The sequence below is a fragment of the Balaenoptera acutorostrata genome, chromosome 9 (genome assembly GCF_949987535.1).
Source record: "Balaenoptera acutorostrata chromosome 9, mBalAcu1.1, whole genome shotgun sequence".
Taxonomy (NCBI): domain Eukaryota; kingdom Metazoa; phylum Chordata; class Mammalia; order Artiodactyla; family Balaenopteridae; genus Balaenoptera; species Balaenoptera acutorostrata.
Genome location: NC_080072.1, coordinates 48,188,411 through 48,207,548, shown reverse-complemented (window position 1 = coordinate 48,207,548; position 19,138 = coordinate 48,188,411). Strand labels below are relative to the sequence as shown.

General features: G+C 46.0%; 2 protein-coding genes across 3 annotated transcripts; both read right to left on the bottom strand.

The window, feature by feature from the left end:
• Positions 1–3: 3 nt before the first annotated feature.
• C9H11orf16 (chromosome 9 C11orf16 homolog) lies at positions 4–9,255 on the bottom strand. Of its 2 annotated transcripts, none has more exons than XM_057553983.1 (7): positions 9,039–9,255; positions 8,382–8,566; positions 6,963–7,127; positions 5,138–5,372; positions 3,843–4,499; positions 1,125–1,346; positions 4–383 (listed from the first exon to the last, which is right to left on the bottom strand). In XM_057553983.1, the coding sequence occupies exons 3-6, from the start codon at positions 7,083–7,085 to the stop codon at positions 1,159–1,161; spliced, it is 1,203 nt and encodes a 400-aa protein (XP_057409966.1). In that variant the 5' UTR covers positions 7,086–7,127; positions 8,382–8,566; positions 9,039–9,255; the 3' UTR covers positions 4–383; positions 1,125–1,158. The 2 variants fall into 2 exon arrangements, with proteins under 2 accessions (XP_057409966.1, XP_007172865.2); XM_007172803.2 differs by having other exon boundaries at positions 6,971–7,127.
• Positions 9,256–12,192: 2,937 nt separating this feature from the next.
• Positions 12,193–12,747, bottom strand: ASCL3 (achaete-scute family bHLH transcription factor 3). The gene has a single exon (XM_007172802.2). The coding sequence runs from the start codon at positions 12,736–12,738 to the stop codon at positions 12,193–12,195; it is 546 nt and encodes a 181-aa protein (XP_007172864.1). The 5' UTR covers positions 12,739–12,747.
• Positions 12,748–19,138: the final 6,391 nt, after the last annotated feature.

Below are 19,138 nucleotides of genomic sequence, written 5' to 3'. Positions count from 1 at the left end.
AGAATTCCTTTTTATTGGCATTAAGAAGTCAAACAAAATGTTGCTCATGTACAACTGAGGCTTTATGAAAAGATGGCAGAGAGGCTGTGGACACATTTGCCCAAAGCAGGCCAACCATGTTCTGTAGCTTCTGTGGAAGAGGCATCCTCAAGCAGATCGCACCAGGCCCCTGGCAGGGAGCCCTCGCCAGGGCCGCCACACTCCTGTGCCCTTAGGACAGGTGCCTTCCTGCCACTCATCTGCAGGGATGTCTTCCTGGGGTGAAGATGCTGCTGCTTATCAGACTATCACCTGTGGCCTGCACTGTACCATTTCCGTAGAAGAAGGCCTTGTGTCAGCCACTTTGTAACTAACTCCTCCTCAGGTATCTACTCTTCACCTTCCTACAAGAGAAAAAAAATCCTGAGAGTCTTATGGTGACTTTAAAATCAGTGACTTTCGATCCTTAAAATTACAAAGTCATTGATGTGTCCTAAACATCTTTAAGCTACCACACCAACAGTATTGTTGCATCTCTCAGTTTAGTTGCCTAGGGAGTCACCTCATTTTGAACATGTCTTTACTCAGAAAAAAGGCCAGTGTTTTATATGATGAAAACAAAGGCTTGGGGACTTCCCTGGCGGTCCAGTGGTTAAGACTTCACCTTCCAATGCAGGGGGTGCGGGTTCTATCCCTGGTCGGGGAGCTAAGATCCCACATGCCTCACAGCCAAAACACCAAAAAAACATAAAACAGAAGCAGTATTGCAACAAATTCAATAAAAGACTTTAAAAATGGTCCACATCAAAAAAAAAAAAAAAAAAAAGAATACAAAGGTTTAAGTAGAGCTGTATTCGCATTCCTAGCAAAGACGAGACTCTCACGGACCGAGGGCCTAGTAAAGCAGGCCCATGCCCACCACCATAGGGTAGAGGGGTCACTTAACTGGGGATCCTTGCACCCCTAGTGATGAAATTCGTGGGTTCTGTAAGCCTTCTGAAATCATATGCAAAATTGTGGGTGTGTGCATTTTTCTGGGAAGAGGGGCCATAGGTTTTATCATTCTCAAAAGTGGTGTGACCCCAAAAGGTCAAAGAACCATGGAAGGAGTCCTTCAGAAGCCCCTTCCCAGCCATCTGCTTTACCTAGATCCTTGGAGCTTTTAGTTTAGGGGTAATTCTAGTCCCCCTGATGTGCTGCAGTACCCCGACTCAGTTTTTTGTGTTCAGCTTCCTCTGGCAGGATCTGTAGTGGCTTCATGCCAGTGGCTTCCAGGACCAGCTCCCTGGGACTCCCCACTGCTGCAGTTTTCACTGTCTGTTGTTTGTTGCCCTTCTCTTCTTTCCCGATGTTGCAAAGTCTTGTTCCTAAACCCAAAATTCAGTTAGTTGAATATGCCACCATTTTGATGGGATTAGACTTGACTTGTGTAGAACTGTATCAAGGATCACAGAATCCCTTAACTGTCTGAACCCTGTTTCAGTCATAAGCGAGGGTGGAGAGCAGCATGACTGCTGGCATGAATCCTGGCCCTCTAGGATTGTTAGGTTCGTCTTAGACAGTAACCTCACTGCCTGTAACTAAAAGGAGCAAAAAATTTGGAGGGCGGAGGACCCATACAAGAGGATTCTTAAGAGGTAGAGCCTCAGACCAGACTGTGAAGCATCAGTACTTGATGGCAATCAAGCACAGTTAGGAGAAGCAAAGCGGCACATTTCCTTAAAAGGATACAAGATCTGGAGGGGAGAGAAGAAAAGCTCTGGTATTTGCCATTGTTTCTGGCCCAGGCACACACGTCATTTTACACGCTTCACCTCACCAGTTCACCTCGCTAGTTAGTGTGGCGTGCAGCACTCCATCTGGGATGGGGGCTGGAGATGCCCCTTTCTCCACGCCCCATGCAGGCATACTCTCCATAGCTTTGGGTGCAGAGGTAGGACCTGGCAGAGGGCAGGCTCACTGATTCTCACGGTTCAGCTCCAAGAATTAACCTTTGCCCAGAGCATAACAAATGATCCAGTACCTAGAGGAAAGCCAGGCCAAGTACCTGAAGATACTATATTTCTCGTTATAGCCAATTATTATAATGTATTTGGGTGCGGGGGGAACTTTAGAGTGGATCTGTTTAAATATGGTGATGCGGGGAGAGAGGCTGAATGTAGGTGTGGGTGCCTGGGTAGTGGCGATAAGAGCGGTGTATGCTTGGGGCCAGGGGAGATTTGTTTGGCCTCAGTCAGGTTTAGAACCCGTCTGGATAGAACGCCATGGAGCAGGCACAGGCATGGGAATGCAGGCCTGGAGCCTGGGGCAGGTCTGACCACCACGGCCTTCTGGTTACCCCACTGGCATTCCTCTCCCTGAGACTGGGTCTCGTGCCACCTCAGTTGCTGCCCCAGAGACTCCTCCCTGTTGGAGAGATACAGCTTTTATTTCTCCAGTCTGTGCTGAAGCAGGAGGGCAGTGGAAGCTATGGAGAATTTAGCTTGAAAACTCTAGACTTTGGCACCATTTTCTTTATATTATCACTTGTTGGAGGGCATACCGTGTAGAAACAGCTGCTTCCAAGCAGCTTCTGCCAAGGCCTTTCACTGCAAGGAAAGAGGCCCAGGAACACTTATCCCTGCTCCCACCTTTATATTTTCAATACAAGGTGTCCTCTCAGGGAGGGGAGGAAGAGCCCAGCTGGTCATAGCTATAGATTCTCGTCCCTCTACTTATTTCCCTCTCAGAGGTGGGGGAAAGATCGCACACCTCAAAAGCCAAGGAAGGAACCCTCATCTAAAATACAACAGCAGCCAACACATCCATCCCTGCCCACTCCAAAGCCCAGGGGTCCAGAGGAGTCCCCCAAGAAAGTTTCTCAGTGTAGAAACAATTTCTCAGCCTCCTGGAACTGAAAACTAATAAAGGCCTTACTCCTGGCGTAAGATTAAAATCCTCGTGGGCTGAGAGGTCCTTCTGGTTGAGCAGCTGTCCTGAAAATAGGGCAATGGCTTCCAATGGGGACCCACAAAGAGTCCCAGTGTGGGCAGTGCCTACAGATCCTTATGCCCTTGGCGGTGGTATTCTGAGGAGTCTCCCTGCCCCAGAGTGAATGTTCATTTAGTTCACTGAAGGTTGAATTGTCAGCGCAGGGCCCCAAGAATCTAGTCTAGGGCTGGCTTATCCAAGTCACCTCCTTCACAAAGCTCTGCCAGCTTCCTTAGGCATCTGCTCTTTCTGGGCCCCACTGGGAATTTAGATAGCATGGCATGAGGCATATCAATGATACACTGCTATAAACCTACAAGGGCATGTTGTTTGGGTAGAGAAGTTTGGGGATGGCTGCAAGTTGCCAATGACAATGACACTGCCTCCCCTCTCAGTGGTAGAGTGAGACGCATAAGGCTGTGCCTGGTTCCTCCCGCTCTGAATTCCTAAGGGGCCCATCTGGAGAGTAGGGTCCAATGGCCAGTGTTTAAAGACCTGTTTCTGAGCTTCTCAGGGCACTGAAAGACTCCAATCAACACCTGGAGGCATTCTGACTGTACATCTAGAGAAAAATCAACGCCTCCAAGGAAAACGAGGGAGGGGAGGGTAGAAATGGACAGTGGCAGAGTCCTGCCAGTAGAGACTAGTGAAGAAAGAAAAGACAGTTGTCAAACAGGGATGCAAACCTTAGCACAAAGATCAGCCCATCCTTTCTTGTTAGGTTTCCATTTAATCAATAAAGCCCATGTTTCCCTCTTATCACAGCCCCCCCTTCGACATGACCAAGTGTTACTTCCAATCCCAGCACAGCGGACATGTGCATCAGATTCCTGAGAGACACCTGGGAGGGAAGGGAGCGGGGGGCCTCAGCCCTGCCTTAGGAAAAGGTCTACCTGGCTTCCTGGGATGCGGCTCAGACCCGTTTCTCCTCCAGTACCTCCATTCCGGCTGGCAGAGGCCACCCTGCCTCCTTGGAGACTCCTCAAGAAGGATGGGGGCCGTGTTGCCTGTGCTGTCCACCAGCAGCCTCTGGGGAAGGCCCATCTCCAGCTTGTTCTCCAGATCCTCTTCAGAAGAAGAAGAGGAGGTAGAGGAGGAAGAAATAGCCATGGGAGGCTGCACTGCTGCTTCTTCCTCCTCAGGATCCTCAAGGGGCAAAAGCTGTGCCGTGGGCTTCAGCTCCGCCTGTAGATGCTCTCTGGCTGTGACCCCTGAGGTTATGGTTAGAGGCCACCAGGTGGGTCCGGCCAAGGGGCAGCAGCAGAGGCAGCCCTGGCCCAGCAGCTGGCAGTAGGCATGCGGGTGGCAGGGAGGGCACAGGAACGGAGTGCTCAGAGGAAGCCCACCGGTGACACATCCAGCGACCGGCCCCATCAGAGAGCAGCAAGGGGCCCAGAGGAGGGGCCTGGGGTGCTCCGTGGTGAAAGGCTTGTGCAGCCTGTCCACAGCCTTCTTCCAGACGGCTGGGGGCACCCACCTGACCCCTCCAAGCGGCACAGGGGCTGTCCTGCCATTCCAGAAGTGAACAGTAATTTCTTCTTCTTTGGATGCTACATAACAGAAAAGGTCACCATTTTGTTACAGCCGCCTCTTCTATATCATGGGATAAGGGTTCTCCTCTCCCCAGAAGCAAAGCCTCATCACAGCCCCTCTGCTCTGCTTCTGCCCGTGCGCACCTCTCCCTGGAAAGCCTGCCAGGGACATTCCTCGCCTGCCCCATGTTTACCACCCCTTCCTGTGCTGCCATGTCTTGGTTTTCACGTCAAAACCAAGCTGCATCCTCAGGTGGGGGAAGGGAAGGAGAAACCTCCTTCTGTCGCTTCTCTGAACACAACGATGCTGACTGGCTAGCCTCGCACAAGGGGACTGTCCTAGTCCCTGGACGACTTGGTGGGGGACCAGTCATGAGTACTGGTGTGACCCCAGGATAACCTCACCACACCATAGGTTAAGTAACCAACATAGACATAGTAGCCTTGGGCTATTTTGCCCTGATAAAGAATATTTTATAATCTGAAAAATATGATTTGTCTATGTGTGGCCACCCTCAGGACGAAGCTGCAAGTGAAAGGGTAAGGATTTTTTAAGCCTCTAAGACCCCTAAGCTGAAGAGACACCCTTTGCTCTCTCCTCAGCCTGATCACCAGCCTGGCTCCTGGGGACTGGGAGGCCAGAGCAGCTCCCTTACCTCTCTGGGGGTCTCTTGCCTCCAAGCCCAAAACAACAGTGCCGGGGCCATAGCGCTGTTGGTCTGGTCCCCAGAGTGCCAGCACCTTGTCCCCAAGTCGCAGTGAGTATTCCACGGATGGCGAGAACTGAATGACATCTTCCTCCAAGACCACGCTCTGCCGCTGGGCTGGCAGCCCTGGGCATGTGACAAGGGGAGCCTCAAATTCCACCAGCAGGACTCCCTGCCTCTCCAGCTGTGCGAAAGAAAACACTCAGAATAAGAGCTGGCATTAGGAAGTACTACAGGGAGCACCAGGTTCCCTACAACGCCTGGGGCCAGGCCCCGGGTCTCCCTCCCGTGCGGCAAGGCCCAGTTAGGGAAGGGGCCGGGCCAGGTGCTGCCCTGGAGCCCATTAGAGCAGAGACAGGCCGGCTGTGCGGCGGATGCTCTTCCCTCTGCTTCTTGCCGTGGCAACTCTTGTTTATCACTTCTTGCCTTTCCTGTCCCGTGCTCTTCCTTTTCCTGTTTTGTTTTTCTCCTATCTTTATATTTGGCCTGCAATTCACAGGAGTAACCTGGGTCCTCTGGATCTTTCCCCAAGCACACCCCCTCCTCCCAGCATTCCCAGGAAGTGTTGTCCCTGTGTCCCCGGCCAGCCAGGGGTGGGGTATCATCCACAGGGCCTCTCGGGCGAGGACAGCCTGGGGCTGTTGGAGCAGCCCTCTGCACTGCCATTATGTACATGAGGGGAGGCTGGGCAAAGAAAGCAAATGAGCAGCCTGGCAGAGAGGGCAGGAGAAGTACTAAGCTAATTAAAAGAACAAGCTTACAAATTGACTTTTATCAAACCACTAGACAGGATCTATATTTGAGCAAAACCCTGTTAATATTTCATATGAAATTACATATTAGTTACTTGAAAATGACAAAATGACTTTTGATTGGAAATTCTATAACTTATATATATTTTTAGATATCACACTTGTTTCCCTCTATGGATCCACATTCACAAAGTCTGACTCTTTGTGGGAAGAGAAAATCCCAAAGAAGCAAGTAGCCACCAAAGTAAAGCCCAGGCCTGGCCCCAGCATGCGGGTACCGTGCTCCTGTGTGGAGGGACACAGGCTTACATGAGGTACACACGTTTTGCTCCTCTTTCCCTTAGGCTGGCACCCATAATTTGACACACTGAATTTTCCTGAACAAAGTGCTTTTACTGTATATTTTCTTCACTGTTATGGATTGAATAGTTTCCCCACCAAATTCATATGTTGATGTCCTAGCCCCTAGTACCCCAGAACGTGAACTTATTTGGGAATAGGGTCATTGCAGATGTAATGACTTAAGACAAAGTCACACTGAGTATGGCTGAGTAGGGTGGGCCCCTAATCCAATGACTGGTGTCCTTACAAAAAGGGGAAATTTGAACACGGACATGCACCCAGGGAGAACAGCATGTAAATATGAAAGCCAAGATCAGGGGGATGCTTCTACAAGCCAAGGAACACCAAAGATTGCCAGCAAACCACCAGAAGTTAGGAAAGGTGCATGGAACAGATTCTCCCTCGCAGCCCTCAGAATCACCAACCCTGCCAACACCTGGACTGCCAGTCCCCAGAACCAAGAGACAATTTCTATTGTTTAAACCACTCAGCTTGTGCCACTTTATTACCCAGCCCTAGCAAATTAATGCACTCACTGACATTACGTTTTCACTTCTGCATCCTGCCCACGGAAGATCTGTGCTTATCCAAGAAACTGAACTGCTGGGCACACACAGCTGAGGCATATCAGGTATGGCAGGGCCACCCAGAGGAGCATACGGGGAGATGTTGGGACTTACGGACTTGCCTCGGGAGCAGCCTTTATCTGAGCCCTGTAATAAAAGCCACCTGCTTCCCTTCTTGCCAGGACCCATGCGTCCGCAGCATCTCCACCTCTTCCCAGCCAGCCAGGCCCCTGCCATGCTGCGTCAGCAATGTGGAAACACGGGTCATAAGATGCATATCTGGGAAAAAGCAAATGGAATTAGGGAGTAGAGAAAACCAAGCCCTAAAACCATCAAGAAACACGTTTCAGAGTTAGATCTGAGCAGCGCCATGGTGTGTGCATGACAGATAAGGCAATATGGAACAGAAATCCATGTAAAGAGTGGCAATCTGTGACTTCCAGTAAGATAAGGTAAACTACTGGAAGGGGCAGAAGGAGAGGAGAGTGAAGGGAACCGTCGTTTGAGGATTGGGCATTGTTTCAAGGTAATCAGGGTGGGATTAGCCTTTATATATTCTGGTTATGAGTACTGGTCTGAGACTAGACAGCAGGCCAGGAAAGACTTCCAGGAAGGGAAATCCTGAGGCGGTGTGTGGGATTTCACGAGGAGGCGTGGAGGCTTGGATGGTGATGCCAAAGGAGCAAAACTGCAAGAAGGCTGAGCACTGTGGGGCAATGAGAGGGGAGGGGGTGTTTGAGCACGGGAAGCACGGAGGAGCTAAGAGGCTGTGAGACAGAAAAAAGGAGCAGCTAGTTCTGGGAAATTTTGTGGACAGGACCAAGCTGTAGGGAATTGTTGAGTCAGGGTTTGGGTTTCTGAAAAAAAACTGTTTACTTTGTGGGCAAGCCCAGGTGCAGGGATGCTTAACTGAGGCTTTGAATGAGATGGTCCATACAGCTGAATCAAGAAAGGGGCTAAAGGGTTCAGGCTGGCATGTCTCTAACCTGGGCAGACTGACTTGAATAGCATGGACATGAATCCCTGGGACTTGCACAACTTGTATGTGCTTATAGGCTGAGGTTCCTTTCCCCTCTTGTATTCACACTGTAGACAGCCAACTAAGGATACCATTCACAAAAAACCAGGATAACTGAGGGACACTGAGGGAACTTGAGGAGGAACCTGGAGACCTCACCTTAGCGGTTGGTAGCAGAAACCCTAATTTCTCATGTAGTCCCACGGCAAGTCTCAGAGCTGATGGTAAAATGAGCTAGAAGTTTTATAACTGATGATGCCTGACTGCCTTTCCTCACACATGCCAACTCTGACATCTGCCACTCCGCTAAAAGGTGGGATGAAAGCCAGGTCAACCCTTGATGTCACTGGGAGTGCAGTTTAGACTAGGGGAATATTGAACCCCAACCAACTCAGAGCCCACACGGTAAAGAACCCTTTCGGCCTTCCCAGGAAGCAAGCTCTCTCCCTCCTGGGCCATCTCTCCCACCGTCTAGAACCAGGAACAGAGAGGAAAAAGGAAGCCGAGATCGATACCTGGTGAGGGGGCTCTGCCAGGTGAGCCAGGGTGCTTGGGAGGCGAGAGGGCAGGCGAAGGAGAAGTCCCAGGGAGGAGCAGTGCCGGCCCAGGCAGGGGCCTTCAGGGTTGTGGCCACGCTGCAGTATTTGGGCAAAGGCATCCCAGGCCCTGCGGAGGAGTCCATGGCCCTGGGAGAAAACACCTGAGAACAAGCGGCACTATTATCGGAGTTGCAGCCCACAGCCCAGGAGAGGGCGCCTGGCCGGGGCTGGGCTCAGCTCTGCGATTTGCGGCCTCTCTGCGGCCGCACCCGGTCCCACCGACGCGCAGGGTGTCCCCAGAATCACCTGCCCGGGGAGGCTCAGCTCAGGACATAGGGGAGGGGTTGAAAGAGCAAGAGCTGGGATTTCAGAGAAGGATTTATCTGTAGTAAATCCTTCACAGCCTGCTGGCTGCGTGCTCACTTCACCTCGGTGCTTCAGTTACCGCCCAGGAGATGAGATGTGGAAAGCACCTGGCATATTTAAGTAGCTCCACATGCGTTAGCTCTTTCCCCCCCATCTCCACCCCAGTTGTAGCGACTTCGGGGGTAAGACCACACGTCCCTTCGCAAATCCTAGTCCTGGTGGCTGACCCCTAGCCCAAGCCACAGACTTCCCTCCTAACCCAGTCACCTGCGGGACTACACCGAGCTGAGAGTCCAGGGCTGTGGCCTCCGTAGACGTGCTCAGAGGCGACAGCTGCCACCCAGGGCCCGAGAGCCCACTCCGCTGGCCCAGCCCACCACGGCCCTGTTGAGTCTGCTCCTGCCCAAGTCCGCGGTTCTGACCCCAAGGGGACTTATCACAGCCTCAAACTCCAACTCAGCCGCAGCCCCTTCCAACGGTTGGAGTTCACGACCTCAGACCAACTGACTCCTGGTTGCCTAGCAGGTTGCCATGGATGCGAGCCAGCTGGGCCGAGGGAGTGTACTGAGCATGTGCAGAGAGGGGGCTGGGGCCTTGGGTCGCATGCGCGGGGCGAAAGAGTAGCGGGTAGTTCTCCGCCTTTCTGGGGAGGGGGTGCTGGCGGGAAAGGCCAGTGCGACCTCAATTCCCCGAAAGCTCAGGCTTCCCCTCTGCCGGAAGAGTCCGTCACGGTACGCAGACCTCACGGATCCCAGGAGAGTCTCGTGCGGGAGGGAGCTGGTCCCACAGGGACTCAAGGCTATTGACCTGCCTTCACCCGGTTCGGGCAGGAGGCTGGAGTGGAGGGAACCACTGGTTGGCCTAAGGACTCTAAGATAGAATTTGTCTTTAGTTTAAAAAAAAAATAACCAAAAGTGTGGGCATGTTTGTCTGTAACAGACAGGACTGCTGAGGAGCAGAGGTGTAATGATCACTTGGGGTGGTGGGAGTGGACAATGGGGACCAAAGGAACAGAAGTCTAGATTCTGCTCTCATTTGAACATCCAGAGGAGGAGGCTGCTATCTGAGGCATCTGACGGTCATTGTGCACCGGCTGTGTGCCCAGCACTGTGTTCAGTGGAGAAGACCAAAAAAGTATGCAGGGACGTTTGTGGGTGTCTCTACCACATCCATCCCCCCCTTCCACCGGTTCCTGTTTCTGTTGTGGCTCTGTGTGGTTAGGAGAAGCTGACTGTACCCCCCGATTCATGTGTGTCCATCAGCACATTCCATCCCCTGGCCACCAGGGCATGGGCATGTTCCCATGCCTCTGGAATCAGAATAAATCTCAAGACTTTTGTTGGAAATCCTGGGTTATAGACTTTCTTTTTCCTCCTATACATAAATAAGAAAGCTTGAGGTTCTGGGAGCTTCTGAGTCTTTCTGGGACACTGAAGCTATTCCCAGAGAGGATAGACCTAAAGAAAACAGGTTCTTGGTGACAGTGTTGAGCCCTGCCTGAAGGCGGCCCTACTGCTAGAAGCTAAGGTGTGTGAGCCAATAAATTCCCTTTATTGGTTACACCAATTTTTATCAGATTTTTGTATCGGTTGCAACCAAAAGCATCCTAACTGATGTCTACCCTCACAGAGCTTAACTTTGCAGCCAGGAGAACGACTGTTACCCTAAAGGCTGAGTGATTTGGTGCACAAAGTTAGAGTCTAAGAAACACTAATTAAGTCTCTGGCTATGAGAGAAGGATTCCTGAATAAGACAGGTGGGATTTCAATGGTGAAAGGAAGAAGGAGAATATTCCATTCCGTCTTGGTAGGAAGCAAGAGCTAAGAGAGAAGGATGCATTTGCAAGACTGTGATTTTCTTTTTGGGGTGGAGGGAATGGGGTGTCATGGGAAAATCAAGTGTGGATATTTGGGAAGGGGCCAAATTGATGGGAGCTTTGAAAACCAAGCAGATAAATGTCAACAATGTCATAGTCAAAAGGAAGTTGTCATGGGGCTTGAGCAATGAAGTGACATGAAATACTTTAAGAAAGAATATCAGAGTGATGATAGAGCCAGTTGAGAACAGAGCCCAGGAGGCCACGGAGTTATCCAGACACAATGTGACAGGATGGGAATAGGAAAATAACACCACCAAATATTTCCTGATGCCTACCTGACTTGAATCACTTTGCTGGGTGCTAGGAATATAGGATGAATAAGACTGGTCCCTATCTTCAAGGAGCTTAACATTCTACTGAAGACAGAGATAGGTGTGCAAAGATAGCAGGAGTAAAGATAGCAGGATAGGAACGGCAAGGAAATACGTGTTCAAAATAAAGGAACAAGTAATGGCTGTGGTGGAAAGACTTCACAGAGAGGTGACAGTGGAGATGAATGTGACAGTGTGTTGGAAGTCCTGCCTGGGCTTGGTGACAGAGGGGACCTGGGAGTTAAGGAAGAAGGAAGAGCTGAAGCTCATCATAGGAACAGAAATAGAAACATTTTGAAGGCAGACTCCAAGATAGGGGATGTCACTGTCCTTCCCACATTTTCTGGCCTGGAGAACCTGAAGAATGTTGATGTCATGGGCAAAAAAGAAAACAAAGAGGATAATAAATTTTAAAAATAATGGCTATGAAAACATTATGTGTTTTCATAATGTTCCACATTATGTTTTCACATAATGTTTTCATTATGTTTCACAAGCACTGTTAATACTGATAATAAACATAAGGGGTAGCTGCTTTTCCTATAATTCTCATTCTGTGGATGAAGAACTGAGAAAACACAGTGGGGATGCAGCAGAGTCAGAATGTAAATGCAGGCAGTTTGACTGCGGAGCCTGCCCTCTTAAGCGCAAACTAAGCTACCTGAGGGTGTCTGCTGCATGCAGGAAAAAGATGACTCTGAAGTAATTTCAAATGACAACAAGGTTTTGTTAACTACTTTTGCTTTAGCCCCAAGATACTTCCGCATCATGTTATGAGTGAGGTATAGATTTCTCGCCAACCCCAAATAATAAAACCCACCAAACTTTGACAAATCCAGGGAGGTTCATTGTGATTGCTTAGCATGAAGCGTCTGCAAAGTGCAGTACAGGCATTGAATAGTCATTAGTCTTACTTTACAATACTTTTGTGAGTTTCTCACAGCTGAGACTCTGGCCAAGTGTGCGAGAAGGGCAAGGTGAGAGATATAGAGAATTCTGGGGACTCCTGCTTCCCTAAAGTTCTTGAAAGAAACTACCAAAGCTTAAGAAGCATTTTCTCAATCTACATAAGATAACGTTTAGTACATCTGAAACCCTGGTAAGAAATATCCATCACAGCTTAGCATTTGAACTATTATCTGCTCACCCAGAAACTCCATTAGGAAAACTATCAAATGATGTAAGGAACCACATTTTGTGAAATTATTTGTTTCTATTTAGAAACACGGAATCAAATGATTCTAAAAATGGGGTCAGTGTGGCGGCTGGTGGTTGCCATTATGGAGGAAACTTTCCCGGGGTTATTCTTGGCCTCAGCCTCATCAGGGTACAGAAGGGACTGCAGGTAATTAATGTACTTGATCGCGGCTCTGAGGGTTTCCACTTTGCTGAGTCGTTTCTCCAAGTACTGCTCTGGCAGATGATGTCGGAGCTGGGCGTAGCCTTCATTGACACATTTCACCCGCTGCCTTTCCCGCTCATTCCTTTTCTGGATAAAGGCTGGCCTGTAGGAGTATTCACACCTTCTGTAATTTGGATAAGGCATTGGGAAGGAGAAGGCGCAGGGTTCCCCATAACCTTCCATGATCAGAGAGTCACTGGAAAAAGGCAGCAATGGCAGGTCTTCAGAGTAAGGAGATGGCACCGGGCCCTCAGGGGACAGGTGGAACATGATCATGGGGTCCAGATAGATGGACCTGGTCAGTGGCAAGTGGGTGGAATCAGTGAAGACAGGCAGTTTGTCTGGCAGATTGGAGTAGCTTCTGTTGTCCATCATTTCCTCTTTAGCCTGGAAACAGAACCAAGTTTATTAATTTGGCCAGATCAAAAGAGAACAGATATCGACAGAGATCAGAGACTTTTCTGCTTTGATGAATAGTTTCTGAGCTCATTCTGAAAACTTGATGGGGTTACAACATTCTGTGGGTAGTAAGAGAGAGGATTTTTGATGGTACACAGAAACAGCATGAAATAACATTGACTTGCCTTGTGAGAAAGTTATTCCCTTTCAGTTCTCTTTCAGTCCTTATGATTACAAGGATATATCTTTAGTCTGATGAGAGTGTGTTTTCCATACTACTAGAATGCTTTCTAATCCTCCTCAGATGGAAGCCTTCAACAGGAATAGTATCTAGCTAGAATCTAATAATATTTTACTATTAATTTCTATTTATTGGGGCTTCCCTGGTGGCGCAGTGGTTGAGAGTCTGCCTGCTAATGCAGGGGACACGGGTTCGAGCCCTGGTCTGGGAGGATCCCACATGCCGCGGAGCAACTAAGCCCGTGCGCCACAACTACTGAGCCTGCGCGTCTGCAGCCTGTGCCCCGCAACAAGAGAGGCCGCGATAGTGAGAGGCCCGCGCACCGCGATGAAGAGTGGCCCCCGCTTGCCGCAGCTAGAGAGGGCCCTCGCACAGAAACGAAGACCCAACATAGCAATCAATCAATCAATCAATAAATAAATCTTAAAAAAAAAATTTTTTTCTATTTATTGTGAATTATACTGATTTCACATTTACAGTAGTGATACAAAGTCTCTTTTAAAAATAAAGCTACTTGAGTAAAAAATGTAAATTGATTTACAGAAAAATAGTAAGTAAATAGCAGTACAGGTGGAACACTAATATAATGAATATTGTGAAGGTGTATGCAAATACTGACGTTTGGGAAACACTGAAACACCACAATATTCAAATACGTGTTGGAGAAATTACAAACTAGTTAATGATCATGCAACCTCACAGGCATAGCCTTCTTTTTTTTTTTTTTTTTTTTTTTAATTTTATTTATTTATTTATTTTTGGCTGTGTTGGGTCCTCGTTTCTGTGCGAGGGCTCTCTCCAGTTGCGGCAAGTGGGGGCCACTCCTCATCGCGGTGCGCGGGCCTCTCACCATTGTGGCCTCTCTTGTTGCGGAGCACGGGCTCCAGATGCGCAGGCTCAGCAATTGTGGCTCACGGGCCTAGTCGCTCCGCGGCATGTGGGATCCTCCCAGACCAGGGCTCGAACCCGTGTCCCCTGCATTGGCAGGCAGACTCTCAACCACTGCGCCACCAGGGAAGCCCAGGCATAGCCTTCTTAAATGATACCTGATATGCCTTGGGCAAAACTGAAAATAAAAATAAGAAAGGAATCATTTGCTCTTAAAAATTCACTGTAAGATTCCCTTAATGAGAAACTCCCCTAACACATTTAAAACATGGTCAATTTACATATTTTTACTTAGAAATTTAAATATATTGAGTAAAGTGCACCTGTATTTAGGGGTTTTTTTTCATGGAACTTAAAGTATTATACTCCAAGACGTCTCATATCAACACATTCCCTTCTTCTGAATAGGCCTGCATCCAGCTTATATATTACACTACCATTACTCTTTGCCTTTGACTGTAATAATGTGGTCACAACGGATTTCACAGGAACATTACAGTGTAACTAGTTAACTAGAAGTCAAGGAAGTGCTGTAGGAAAAGAGCGTTTTTCTTTCAGTCATTAACATTTTCAAGTTTCAATCTTGGCTTTGCCTCTTCTTAGCTGTGTGTCCTTAGGCAAATTTCTTAAACTTTCTGAGCTCTGGCTTATTCCTATGTCCAACTGAGATATCAACTATTCTGCAGGGTGGTTGTGAGAATTAAATGAAAAAAAAATACATAATGCACTAAGTATTAGTTCTTTTCCTGTTTCGTTTCTTAACAGATGAATCCTTGTGCAGCATCCCTTTCTCACCTGCACCTTATAGAAAACCTGGCTTATATTTTCCCTAACACTGGAAAATCAAACATTGATCTATCCAAAGCACATTTGTTGAGAGATGAAGAACATTCCCAAAATGGAAAAGGAAAGCCACATGAAATCTAATTTTGGGTTTTCAGAAAAGAAGGAAAGGTGGCTTTCTTTTTCCACAAAAAACCCAGCCCTAATGTTTAAGGGTAAGATTAGGTAAACACTGGCACTTGTTTCTCTACCTGAGTAAAACAAAATTCTGCAGGCTGCACTATGTAATGACAGGAGCAGTCTCTAAGCACCAGAATTCAAGTGCAATAAAGTGTATTATAATCCTTGTGAAAAAACCTATCCTATCAAGTATGGCTACCGAAAAGACAAATGACTCTGGAACCAGAAAGGGCAGTAAGGGATGGGGGATAGCGGATGAGGGGTGGGAAATGTGAGTGGTGGGGAGGGTTATAATGTCATGGTGAAAAAGGCTAAAAAAGGAATAAATGCCAGGAAAAGCTCTTCCTAATAGAGGTGTGGTGGTGAGGGAATGAGATAAGTGCCATAGGTCCAATTAAAAATCAAAACAGAGGAAATGAAAGATTCCAAATTACTGATCCAATAGCCTAAAATAACTAACATAAAATGAAAATCTCTGGATTACCAACTAGCCAAGATTCTGTCAAAAAGGAAAAGTTGCTGAGAGAAAAAGAGTTGGGAAATTCTTGAGCCAAGAATTCTAGAGGGTAAGAGATGAAGGATGTTTATGGCAGAAATTGGGAAATGATGGCACAATGGGTATGGAGCCCCTATTACTACATTTCTGAGAACATCAGCACCTTATTTCTGCCTATAGCTAACGAGCCAGAACTGATACAACAGGGCACCAAAAAGTAAAGCAGATGTCATCAAAGCTAATTACACACAAGAAATCTTTCGGTATAGTTCATCCTGACTGATAATTTTAACAATATCCTAAGCCTTGACCCAGATGAAATCTGAGTAATTTGTATACGCAACAGGTAATTAATAGTTTCTAGGTTTTAACAAGACGTTGCATAATTCTTGGAAAAAGAGCCTGGTGTCTTTGGAGACACACTGATGAGAAGCCTTTTCTATTGAGCATTTCCAAAAAGTTCACCAATCAATGTAGCAGCATTTAAATGATCCTTTATTCAAAGAAGAAAATTTAACAACAGTGATAGAATGAAAAAGGCAGTAGCGAAGAGGATGGAGATAGGAAGCCTAGTGGCAGCTGGACATGTTTGTAGAAATTGAGTAAAGGTTTTAAAAGAGAGCCACACAGGCTGTAAGTGCTGCGGCTCAAAAGGCAGATACACGCATAGCTAACAAATGCACCTGCCTTTTAGGGAAAATCTCAGGTGTCTGTCTTAGAACTCTTCTGGGAAATAAATGATGAGGTCTTAATGATAAAATCCTAAGAGATTCTGGATGCTCTGCTGAGCATAAAAGCTTCAACTTTCTGAGACATTACAAATATCTAGCATGGAAAAAACAAAAAGCTACAACTGCACATATAATTGAATTACTGAATGTTAGGCCTAGAGGAACCTTAGAAATCTTCTTATCCAATCCCTCATAAATTGTTGCAGAGCTAGTAGCAGAGCAGAGGTCAGAACCTAAATCTCCTGACTTCCAAACCCAAAAACACTTTCCACTCCTCCAGATGATTGAATCATCAGCAAAACTGACTCTTTCAACATATAAGCATATTTGATAGTTTAAGATAATGGAATAATCAGATAGCTGAAAAAATTCATCATCTATCAACTGTACCTAGGGATTGTCTTAAAAACCATGTTTTTATTCTCCCCCATGGGCCACTCTGGAGAAAAGTCTCTTACCTGAATTTTGTTGCTGAGAGGCTGTACTTTGGGCTGAGTCAGACATAAACTGATTTATAGGTGATCATTTAGTAACAACATGCAAAATAGCTTACAGTTAAACAGAACTGCTCAGTCTGGTTTAGCTGTTTTCTCTACCTAATATGTAGATATGACAACATACAACAATACTAAATAGAAAGCTTTGCTTGCAAAATTGGACCCTTGTAACAAATTCTTTTATAAAAAGAATGCCCCCCATTTATCTGAGTTATATAATCTTATATCAAAATTATTTATGGAAAATATCTTTAAGTAATAATCTCATAATGTGCAAATATTTGCCAATATTTGTAAAATAGAGATTAAGGCCATAACCAGGAAGCTCACTATGAACCTACATTTTATTATATATCTATTAAAATTTTTTTCCTTCTAAATAAACTATTTTTCAGAGCAATTTTAGATGCACAGCAAACTGAGCAGAAAGTACATAGTTCCCATTTACCCCCTGCTCTTACCTATATGCACATTCTCTTCTACTACCAATATGCCAGCCCCAGAATGATATATTTGTTACAATTGATAAACCAATATTGACACATCATTATCACTCAAAGCCCATAGTTTACATTACGGTTCACTCTTGGTGTTGTACAGTTCTATGGAATTTGACAAATGTATAATGACACATTATATACTGATTTTTTTTTTACTCCATAGTTTTGCCTTTTTCAGGATGTCATATAGTTAGAATCGTATAGTAAATAGCCTTTTCAGATTGGCTTCTTTCACTTAGTAATATTTATTTAAGGTTCCTCCACATATTTTTGTGGCTTGATAGCTCATTTCTTTTTAGCGCTGAATAATACTCCATTGTCTGAATACCATATGATATCACTTACATGTGGAATCTAAAATATGACACAAAGGAACTTATCTATGAAACAAACAGACAAACAGACATAGAGAACAAATTTGTTGTTCCCAAGGGGGAGGGGAGTGAGGGAGGGATGGATTGGGAGTTTGGGATTAGCAGATGCAAACTATTATATATAGAATGGATAAACAACAAGGTCCTACTGTATAGCACAAGGAACTATATTCAATATCCTGTGATAAACCATAATAGAAAAGAATATGAAAAAGAATACATACCTGAATCATTTTGCTGTTCAGTAGAAATTAACACAACATTGTAAGTCAACTATACTTCAATAAAATAAATTTAAAAAAATATTCCATTGTCGGGATGTACCACAGTTTACTTATCTATTCACCTAGTAAAGGACTTCTTGATTGCTTCCAAGTTTTGGCAGTTATGAATAAAGCTGCTATAAACAGCCATGGGCAAGGTTTTCGTGTGGACATAAGATTTCAACTAACTCAGATATTAAATACCAAGGTGTGCAATTGCTGGATCACACAGTAAGTGTATGTTTAGTTTTGTAAGAAACTACCAAACTCTTTTCTAAAGTGGCCATACCATTTTTGCATTCTCACCAGCAATGAATGAGAGTTCCTGTTGCTACACATCCACACCAGCATTTGGTGTTGTCAGTGTTCTGGATTTTGGGCATTCTAATAGGTGTGTAGTGGTATCTCGTTGTTTTAATTTGCATTTCCCTGTGGACATATGATGTGGAGCATCTTTTCAAATACTTATCTGCCATCTGTATATCTTCTTTGGTGAGGTGTTTGTTCAGGTCTTTGCCCTATTTTAAAATCAAGTTGTTTGTCTTATTATTGAGTTTTAAGAGTTCTTTGTATATTTTGGAAAATAGTACTTTATCAAATATTTTCTCCCAGTCTGTGGCTTGTCTTCTTGTTCTCTTGACAGAGTCTTTCACCAGAAGTTTTTAATTTTAATGAAGTCCAGCTTATCAATGATTTCTTTCTTGATTCGTGCTTTTGATATTGAATCTGTCATCAGCAACCAAAGGTAATCTAGATTTTCTCCTATGTTGTCTTCTAGGAGTTTTGTAGTTTTTTGTTTTGCATTTAGGTCTATGATCCATTTCGAATTAATTTTTTGAAGGGTGTGAGGCCTGGGTCTAGCTTAATTTTTTTGCACTTGACTGTCCAGTTGTTCCAGCACCATTCACCGAAAAGACTTTTCTCCGTGTTCCCATTGTTACTTTGTCAAAGATCAGTTAAGTATATTTGTGTGCACCTATTTCTGGGCTTTCTATTCTGTTCTATTGATCTGTTTGTATTCTTTTGCCAGTGCCAGTGCCACACTGTCTTGAAAACAGGTAGTGTCAGTCTTCCCATTTTGTTCTTCTTCATTAACATTGTGTTAACTTTCTGAATCTTTTGCTTCCTTAGAATCAGTTTGTTGATATCCACGAAAGAACTTGATGGGATTTTGATTGGGATTGTTTTTTTTTTTTTTTTTTCTGCATTGGGTCTTTGTTGCTGCGCGCAGACTTTCTCTAGTTGTAGCAAGCAGGGGTTACTCTTTGTTGCACAGCACAGGCTTCTCATTGCAGTGGCTTCTCTTGTTGCAGCGCACGGGCTCTAGGGCGCGCAGGCTTCAGTAGTTGTGGCGCATGGGCTCAGTAGTTGTGGCTCGTGGGCTCTAGGGTGTGGGCTGAGTAGTCGTGGCGCACGGGCTTAG

Coding starts and splice junctions, on each gene's coding strand:
- ASCL3 (XM_007172802.2), bottom strand. CDS start 12,738: ATGATGGACAACAGAAGCTACTCCAATCTGCCAGACAAACTGCCTGTC.
- C9H11orf16 (XM_007172803.2), bottom strand. CDS start 8,548: ATGGACTCCTCCGCAGGGCCTGGGATGCCTTTGCCCAAATACTGCAGC. Junction 7,128..8,381: donor TGGCAGAGCCCCCTCACCAG/GTATCGATCTCG, acceptor GCTTTTTCCCAG/ATATGCATCTTATGACCCGT. Junction 5,373..6,970: donor AGATAAAGGCTGCTCCCGAG/GCAAGTCCGTAA, acceptor TCTTTCGCACAG/CTGGAGAGGCAGGGAGTCCT.